A 9,741-nucleotide genomic window follows, 5' to 3' on the forward strand; every position below is an offset into this window, starting at 1 on the left:
ACCATTTGCTTTTCCACCCCTTCCTTTCCTGTTTCTCTCTCTGTGTGTCTCTTCCCCTCCTACAGCCATGGCTTGACTGGTTGGAGTGCATCGGCCCTGGGCACTGAGGAAGGCTCCTTGGAGGCTCCTTGCCTCAGTTGCTAAAAATAGCTCAGTTGTGAGCATGGCCCCAAATGGGCAGAACACTGGCCCTAGATGGGGGTTGCTAGGTGGATCCTGGCCAGGGTGCATATGGGAGTCTGTCTCTGTATCTCCTTTCCTCTCACTTGGAAAAGAAGAAAGAAAAGAAAAAACATCATTTGGCCTCCAACAACAATCTTTTCTCAATACCTCATTTAGAGATTGCAAACCGTGGGACTATAGGGCAAATGCAGCCCACTACCTATTTCTGTAAAGAGAATCTTACTGAAACACTGCCACATCCATTTATTTACATATTGTTTCAAGCTGTCTTCATGCTGCAAAGGCAGGACTGAGTAGTTGCAACTGAGATGGTGTGGCCTGAAATATCTGAAATATTTACCATCTGAGCCTTTACAGAAAAAGTTTGCCAACCACTTACTTAGAATATGTAGCTTATAGGAGACACAGAAATATATGTCAGTTTCCCAGGATCACTCTTTTTTAATTCCACAAAATTATTTTCTACAAGGCAATAAGTAAATTTTTATGTTTTTTTAAAGATATAAATTCCTTAACAGAAAAGGTTTAGTTTTTATACTTTGGGTTTAGTAATAAAGAGTTGAATAATAAAACAACAACAAAGCACCTTCAGAAGAGTTATAAACTTCCATAACAGAACTGACTGTAACAATCACAAAGTTATTTAGATTAATATCTGCAGTTTTGTGTGTTATCTAATTAAACCACCAGCACACATCCTTTTCTCTATCTCCAGACTGCTAGATTGTGTAAATTGCAAGCGAAACAGCTCCTCTTAGGCAGATTCCTTAAACCAAACCCTACTGCTGACAATCTACAAAGGAAACTTCCTTTCCCCCAGTATAGACTATGGTTGTCTCCATCAAAACCACTGAGTCTGAAATATGTGTTGGAGCCAATCCTGCAGAAGTGATAGGCCTCCACTGCATACCAGGGGAGGTAGTGAATTTCCATCCCTGCAGCTGCAAAGGGGGCTCCTTTAATCTAGGGAAAAGAAAAACAAGTGAGAAGAAAAATTCTTTTCAATGGAGCTAGGAAATTTCTTCCATTCTTGCTGTCTTTGATTTTCTGGAAGAGGTTCTCAGGAGACAAATCTTAAAACAGATTAAGATTTGAAATTGAGCATTCAACTAAGAAAAACAAGATTAGTAAAATCTCTCTAAAATTTCCCTGGAGTGAAATACATTTATCACATAGAAGTGGTGCTGTAGAGTTGTGTTCTCATCTCTACGGACCAGGATCTCAGGCAAATCTGAGCATAAGAGAGAAGATCAGATCACTTGCTGAGAGAAAAAGAACTTGTTATTTTTTAAAAGTATGGTAAAAGAAGGAAAACATGCCAACCATTAGGAAGAGTGTATGACAGAACTCAAACTGAGTAGTTGTGTGATATTAGCGTAGTTGTGTGTAACCCTTTATGGAGATATGTGGTTTTCATTATCAAAAATAACACAGTACATTAATTTTTATGTTGAGATCACTGTTCAATACTAATCTGATAAACAACAACCTTGAGACAATAGCTTTTTTGAGTCTTTTATTTCTTTGTGTTGGCCTCTCAAAAAGTTTGTAAAAAGCTTGAGTGATTGTACTTTAACAGGTTATTTAATTTAAAATTTAAGTCCCTCCTACACTTCTCTTTAAAAAAATAATTAAAATAGGAAAAAGGAACCAAAGTACAAGTGACAGACGCAGACACTGAAATTATAAAATCCAGACACAAGTTTGTCTCTCTTTAATTACCATGCTAGGCTAATATTACATTTTTAAGATTTAAAGATTCACAATCTCATTATGAGCAGCACAAGTCACTGTTCTTACAAGTTGGTTGCCCAAAATGTAATGTGAATAGTATAAAATGATGATGGTTTTGTGGGCTTACAAAATAATTTTAGGGGAATTTCTAGAGGTTACTTTTAAAAGACCACTACAAAATAAAATAAAATATCCTTAGCTTGCTCGTAGATACCTGGTTATAATGTGTTCATGTTCTTAACAAATATTATTGAGAACTCTGCACTCAGTTTTACATTTACACTTCCCTTTAAACAATACATGAAAAAATAATAATATATGGTTATTATCAACTTATCCTTAGTGTTTTCAAAATTATAAGTATTTTCCCAGAATTATTTGTTTGTTTGTTTGTTTTAGAATTATTTGTTTACCTAAAGGTGGCACCAGCTAAAACTATGAACATGATAAAATGAACTCTTGTTACTTTATACAAATAAAGAGAACAGGTGGTATGTATCTTCTTGAGGGTTTCAAAGTTTCATGTTCTAGTAAACATGCTAATTGGTTGAAGGTCCAACCCCATTGTCACAGAATCTCAGTAGTCTCCCTGGGTGAGCGCAGGTCAGAGACACAGACTTTTATGTAACATTCAGTACCAAAGGTTAAGTAGTCCTTACCTTGTAGCTTGTACTTTCAATTGTTTTCTTGAAATGCCTTTTCATAGTATCTGCAAATGTTAAAATTTCCTAAAAGAAAGCCTTTATCTACCGGACATATTTATTCATTATTCCCAAGATAACACAGATTTAGTGTTTCCACTCAACTAAGGGTAGACTTTGTTCACCCAGCATCTTTATGGCTAGGGAGACTGAATCATTAGTATGTATTTTTCTAAGGACCCAGGAAATGTTATGGCTCAGCAAAAATTAAGCCTGACCAGGTGGTGGTACAGTGGATAGAGCATTGGCCTGGGATGCAGAGGACCCAAGTTTGAAACCCTGAGGTAACTGGCTTTGAGCATGGGCTCACCAGCTTGAGTGCCAGGTCGCTGGCTTGAGCATGGAATCACAGACATGACCCCATGGTTGCTGGCTTGAGCAAGGGGTTACTGGCTTGGATGTAGCCTTACCGCCCCCCCCCCCCCCATCAAGGCACATATAAGAAAACAATCAATGAACAACTAAGGTGCTGCAACAAAGAATTGATTTTTTTCATCTCTCTCTCTTCCTGTCTGTCTGTCCCTATCTGTCCCTCTCTGTCTTTCTGTCTCTTTCACTTAAAAAAAAAGAAAAAAAATTAATTAAAATATTTTACTACAAACAAGAGTTTGGAAAAGAAAAAAATGCCATTCATATATTCAATAAGTATTTATTGAGGGCCTACTATGTAGGCACTGCATTATAAGCTATGAGGCACTGAGGTGGCTCCCAACACAAGGACCAGAGGGACCCTGCCCTCAAGAGATTCGCATGGTGCTGGGTGACAAGACACAGACATGTAAATAACTATGGCCCAGGATATATAATGATCTATCAGTAAGGTAAATTAAGACTTCTAAGATTTCATAAGAGAAATTGACCAACCTGAAAATTTTCTGCATCAGCAATTTTATTCCTTCATTTTGAATCCCAAAACCCCAGGGCAAATTTTGCTTCTGGGAGACTGTCTGAACGTAGTAAAAAAGAGCTATTGAAACCCTAATAGAAAGTATTCAAAGTGTGGCATCTTTCTGGGATTGGAGAGACCACTAAGATTCAATAATACTCATCCACATGGCTACCCAGAGCCCTGGGGATGGTCTCTTCTAGATGGTGTTGTCAGGTCCCCTGAGTTTGGGTAATTGTCATGCATTTATGAGGTGTTGCTGCTTTAAAAGTATGTTTCCAACCATTATCTGTTACTTATTATCCCTGAAGACAGGCTGGCACCAAGGAAAGGGCAGCCAGGATACCAGGGTTCTAGTTCTGCTCAGCTCTCTCTGATGTAAAATGAGAGGTTTGGTTGCTAGAGTCTCTCCAAGGTTCCTTGTATAGCTAGGTGGGTAGGGCAAATTTGATCCCCATTTTATAGCTGGGGAAACTAAGGTCAGGAGAGATTAAGGACTTGCCCAAGGTAATAATTGCTATTCAATGCTTGAGATTAGACACCAGATTTATAAGGAAAAAGCATTTTCTGCTGTATCATACTACTCAGAACTGCACCTAACATTTTTGTGCAACAGGACAAATAGAGGCCTACTTAGTATTAATCTAAGTATGTAAGTTGTAAATCAAGATAAGAAACTGTTAAAATATGATTCTTCCACCTTGACAAATACCTCTTTACAAGGACCTGGATGACCAGGTGTGAACTATGAAATCTTAGACTCCTCCAAAGGCCTGCCAGGCCAGGCAAGGAGAGCTGACTCGACCTGACCCCTCTTCCTGCCCAAAGTACCAAGAAGGGCACACCCCTCAGCCCACATGTCCAAACACTGTTCACAGTCCAGCAAAGACCCATTCCTCACAGGGTGAGTCCAGAGGCTCAGGCAGATCCTGAGAGAAGGTTTGGTACTATTTAAATAGGGCATTCCAGAATTCTGGCTCCATGGAGCATGGTCTAGACTCAGAAGGGTTCAGGCTCCCGGGCCTCTGGGAAGGTGCGCTACCATAGGACAGTAGATGGGGGCAGTGGTCAGAGGTTCCTTTTGCTTGGTTTTTAGAGCCAGCCTGATTACAGGACCTCAAGATTCAACCTAATTGTAAAATCTGCAACTCAGTACAGACAACTGGTTAGTTAGTTACAAGCAGCCAAATACCTTGGACCCTAACTTGGCCCCTCACTCGCTGTGAAATCTCAGATGCTTTACTGAACATCTTAGGGCCTCGTTTCCTCATCTTAAAACAGATATAACCATTATTATGAGTAAATAAGATAGCAAGTGTAAAAAGGCTTGGCAGACATTAAACGCTGGTTCAATGTTGTGAGGTTCTCTCCAGCTGTATTGGGTGAATTTGCCTGAGAGATTTATCTGGAGAATTATATAAACACAATTATATCCAAGCACTGTTTATCAAGTTCAACCCCTCTCTCCACTAAAAAGTGGAGCCAGTAGCGGGGTTCGCCATCATTCACCCCATCCCAGGCGCAGGCTGCTGCCCACGTCCCGTGGCCGAGGACTTCAGGCTGCAGACACGCACAGTGTGAGCTACAATCAGGGGTTCGGAAAACGTGAATTCGTAAATGTGGCCTTGTGTCACAAGCGGGGCTCTGTAACCGAAACCGAGGGTTAGCACACAGCACGCCCTTATCCCTCCGAAGCGGACGCTTAAACCACTGAGAGGTGGCATCGGACAGAAAAAAAGGGGGGGGGGGCAGGACACGGAACGAGGGTTGACGCAGCGCGGTCCCCTCCCACTCCCTTCACCTTGGAGCTCATGCTAACATCGCTAAGCCTTCCAACAGGTCTTAACATCTCTCCCACGCCAGTTGGAGAGAGACTCGAGGACAAGCCAAGGCATCTCCTTCGCACCTCCCGTGAGTGCGAGCCGATCCAAGTCTACCGACTGCCCGCCCAAAGTGAAGACGTTTTCTAAGGGCAAGCCTGGGCATTCCCCCACCCCTCCGGGTGGAAAAAATTCAAAGCGGCCCCTTTCCACATCCTAGCCACCCTACCCCTTCTGCAATAAAACCCTTGGAAACTTTGCTCTCGACTGTGCACCAAGAACTGTAACCAGCCCTTTCTGCTCCCTTAAAGGGACGGTCGTGACCGGGCACCGAAAAATCAGTCTCTGGAAAACACCAACAAAGGGCTATATTTAGCTCTGAGCTCTCCGCCTAAATTCCTCTTATTTTTGCACTCTTAGCTTCAAAACGACTAGGTTGGGTAAGTGGGAAGAAGGGGGCGGGGGAGTAGCAGAGAAAGAACAGCTGTGCCTCCGCCTCTTAACTCAATCTCTATAAATAACCAATCATGAGCGGAGGTTACTTTTTAGCCAATGAAGCAGCCCAAACTGACAAAACCTTGGCAGTAGCCAATGGAAGAATAGTTGGGGGTGAGACTTGCGTCCCGGGACCAATAGGTCCCGAGTCTTGGAGAGGTAATTTGAGCTGGAGAGTGGGTGTGTGGTGCAAAAGATTCCTGCTTTCAAACCCGAAAACCTGCTCTGCCCACTGAGCATGCCCTGACTAGTGTGGGCGCAGCTGCCACTTACAGACTTGGTTTCTGTCTGTTCTCCAGGTTTTGGCCCTAACCCAATGGGGTGGTGGGTGGGACCCTACAAGTCCCAGCCCCAATAAGGCTTGCGTCACTGCAGACTGCCCCTCCTTCGTTGGGATGGTAACGCGGGCCCCACATTCCTGTTTTCTTTCTTTGTCGGGGGGGGGGGGGGGGGGGGGTATAGAGCGCAAACAACTGGCCTTTGGCAGACCAGCGTTTCCGAGGCCGTTTTTAAAAAAAAAAAGAGCTGCGCCGCGGGTGGGAGATGAACCAAACGTCTTTAGACCTCCGACTCCGAGACGCACACCCGCTGAGGTTCGGGGAGTGGAGTTCACAGACTTGATTACCGGAGCCGACAAGAGCAGAGCCCTTTCCACGGCGGGGGGGGGGGGGGGCGCCCATATGCTTCTCGTGGAACCGCCGTCGTATGCGCGAACCTCAGAGCCAGGAGAGAAAGCGGCCTCTATCGCTGTACTTGCGCTTTCCCAGTACCCCTTCCAACAAGTCCGCAACCCCACACACCACATCAAGTTCCGAGACTCGCTCATCTCGGGAATCCGCTCTTTCAGACTCAAATCCTGAGCCCTACCCACAGCCCCGCCCCGGCTCGGTTTCCCGGAAAACCAGGAACGGAACCTCCAGCGGAAGCGGCCGGCGGCACACTGGGCATGCTCACCGCTGCGGGGAGGGCCTGGCTGCGCGCGGCGAGTAGGAAGCCCTCGCCCCGCGGTGGCTACGGGAGAGAGCGCTGTGGGCTGCGACGGTGGGCGCACACTCTGCGGGGACTCATGCCACGCGCATCCCCGCTCGGCGCGCAATTAGCAGCCACCTCCGCAGCAAGCCGCCACCACGTCCCCGCCCTCCCAGGCTGCCGCGGCGAGGAGCTGCAGCGGTTGCCTCGCACAGGCTGCCTGCATTGTCCTCCTGCTCCGCCGCCAAGGTTCCCGCCGCCTCCGCCACCGCCTCCGCCACCGCCGCCGCCACCACCACCGCGGGCTGCTGCGGGGCCCCGACCCCGCGCTCCAGGGACGAGCTGCGGCCCGCCAGCCCGGCCCCTGTCTGGTGATTCCTGCGCCTTGCGCCCTATGCCTGCCCTCTCCTAGGATTTTCCTGCGGAGCTGAGGAAGGGGACAAGTCCAGCCACCAAGCCCAGCTTTTCTCGGGCGCGCAGCCCCGACGGGGCCGCGGTAGGAGCGGCGAGAGCGCCAACGGAGCCATGAGAGAGTACAAAGTGGTGGTTCTGGGCTCGGGAGGTGTGGGCAAGTCCGCGCTTACCGTGCAGTTCGTGACCGGCTCCTTCATCGAGAAGTACGACCCCACCATCGAGGACTTCTACCGAAAGGAGATCGAGGTGGACTCGTCGCCGTCGGTGCTGGAGATCCTGGACACGGCGGGCACGGAGCAGTTCGCGTCCATGCGGGACTTGTACATCAAGAACGGCCAGGGCTTCATCCTCGTCTACAGTCTCGTCAACCAGCAGAGCTTCCAGGACATCAAGCCCATGCGGGACCAGATCATCCGCGTGAAGCGGTACGAGCGCGTGCCCATGATCCTGGTGGGGAACAAGGTGGACCTGGAGGGCGAGCGCGAGGTTTCCTACGGCGAGGGCAAGGCCCTGGCGGAGGAGTGGAGCTGCCCCTTCATGGAGACGTCGGCCAAAAACAAAGCCTCGGTGGACGAGCTGTTCGCCGAGATCGTGCGGCAGATGAACTACGCGGCACAGCCCAACGGCGACGAGGGCTGCTGCTCGGCCTGCGTAATCCTCTGAGGCGCCCGCAGCCGCAGAGTCGGCCACGCTCTGCGCACAAAAGCCAAAAGCACCCAACTGTCTAAATGTGATTTCTCTAATTGCTTTGAGATTGGAGGCGACTTTGCATTCGCCGGGTTGTCCCGGGAGCCCGCTGGTTTCTGAAGCCGACGTCCCTTGCCTCCTCCCCGCGTCCAAAGGGGTGTCCGATCCCGACCATCTGAGACCAGGTGGAAATGTGGCTCTTTGCAACATGTACGTTTCTCATTGATTTTGGTTGACGCATATTTCCCCCTTTAAGTAACCGTTCAGGGCGCTGTATTGGAGGCTTGACACCTAGCAAGCGAAAGTTTCAGCCTGGAAAAAATGGGGTGGGGAGGAAGAGTTCAGGGAGAGAAGGTGGAACGGGGGGGGGGGGGGGTTAATTTGTTTTGTCAACACCGTTTTTAAAGTTTCAAGTTTTAAACACACGGAAGGATGTCCAGGAGAACCAAATGAAGGAGCAGGAGGAGAGGAAGAAACTTTTGTTTTTTCCTTGTTTTTCCAGAAATAGCTGGGAATTATGGTCGGGTTCCTTTTCTGCCAGCTTGGAAGGGCAACCCCCTGACTGATTACGATTCTGAGGATGTCTATGCAAAGTTGGATTCTTGTTACAGTGTATCCAATCTGAAGTATTGCACATCTGAACTGGGACTGTTAACACTGATGCCAATACAGTGTGGGGTGCCAGAGAGTGTCTGCTGATATTTGTGAGGGGAAAAAAAAAATCTATTTTGTTTACCTACTGTATCTAAGGGGAGGCTAGGGGATAATGGTAGTATTTTTTTTTTACCAGCTGTGAAAAATATGTTACAGATCTGCACATTTTTGTGTGTACTATTGTGTGTGTGGTGTTTTGTTTTTTGTTTTTGTTTTTAAGTTTTAGCTTTTTGTTCTTATTGGTTGGCAGTAACAGATTTTGATGACTAGCTCTTTAAAATACAGTACAAAGACTTCACAAATGTGATTCAGGGCCCCCAGCACCCCTGTGTCTGCAGAGTGCCTTCAAAACTCAGCTGTTCCAGCCGGTGCCAACCTGTGAACTTCCTACCCTACCCCACAATCTGCCATTCCCCAAAACACTTCCCAGTTTCCTTTCAGTAATCTTCCCAAAGGAGCCAGGACAATAAGGCCTGTTGTTTGGTGAATTTCTTTATTTTTTCCAGCCTATAAAATGTAATTTTCATGTCTTGTGATTTTTTTCCCCCTTCATTTTGTTCAAATGTTCAGGTATTTAGGTCCCCTTTTATATTATTTTTAAATAGTTTTTGGTTATCTGTTAATAGACTATTCATCCACAAGCAAAGAGCAAAATTTTACTGTTGTGATGTACCAAGAGAATTCTAACCAATTGTAATTTTTAATTCCAGACATGCGTTTAATCGTCTCTTCATTTTGATTTTTAATACAAACTTCATTTTTAAAGAAACAAATCCCAAACTATTGTTTGTGTTTCTGTGTTTCATATTCAGTGAGTTAATTAGTACAGTATCATGGCTGAGGTGGACTGAGCAGGTGGTGCATAATGTCCCCAAGAGTTGTTGGTCAGATTTTGAAAACAGAAGTATCTCAGTGGCAGGTTGAGTGACATTACTCCCAACTTCTTAAATATGGGAAATATTATGGTCTAGGAAGCCCTGAAGTATGGCCATACCATCTGACTACAAGATGAGCAGGATATTGAATCTTTTCTGTGGACATGCAGCAGTTTACCTCACAGTAGATGAGGAAGGGGAAACCAGCTGCCAATACTGCCATAGATATGGGAAAGTCACCATCTATCCGATCAGGCAGGGGAACACTTTTAATTTGTTTTGTTTAAATTAGGTCAAATACCAAGTCACAAGTATGTTTAGGA

The 9,741-nt window shown here is 46.1% G+C and overlaps 1 protein-coding gene across 1 annotated transcript; it reads left to right on the forward strand.

The window, feature by feature from the left end:
- The first annotated feature begins 7,313 nt into the window (after nt 1–7,313).
- On the forward strand, nt 7,314–8,003 carry RAP2B (RAP2B, member of RAS oncogene family). Its single transcript, XM_066369908.1, has one exon. It carries the CDS (start codon nt 7,314–7,316, stop codon nt 7,863–7,865), a length of 552 nt encoding a protein of 183 aa, XP_066226005.1. The 3' UTR covers nt 7,866–8,003.
- The last annotated feature ends 1,738 nt before the right edge of the window (nt 8,004–9,741 follow it).

The sequence above is a fragment of the Saccopteryx leptura genome, chromosome 2 (genome assembly GCF_036850995.1).
Source record: "Saccopteryx leptura isolate mSacLep1 chromosome 2, mSacLep1_pri_phased_curated, whole genome shotgun sequence".
NCBI lineage: Eukaryota > Metazoa > Chordata > Mammalia > Chiroptera > Emballonuridae > Saccopteryx > Saccopteryx leptura.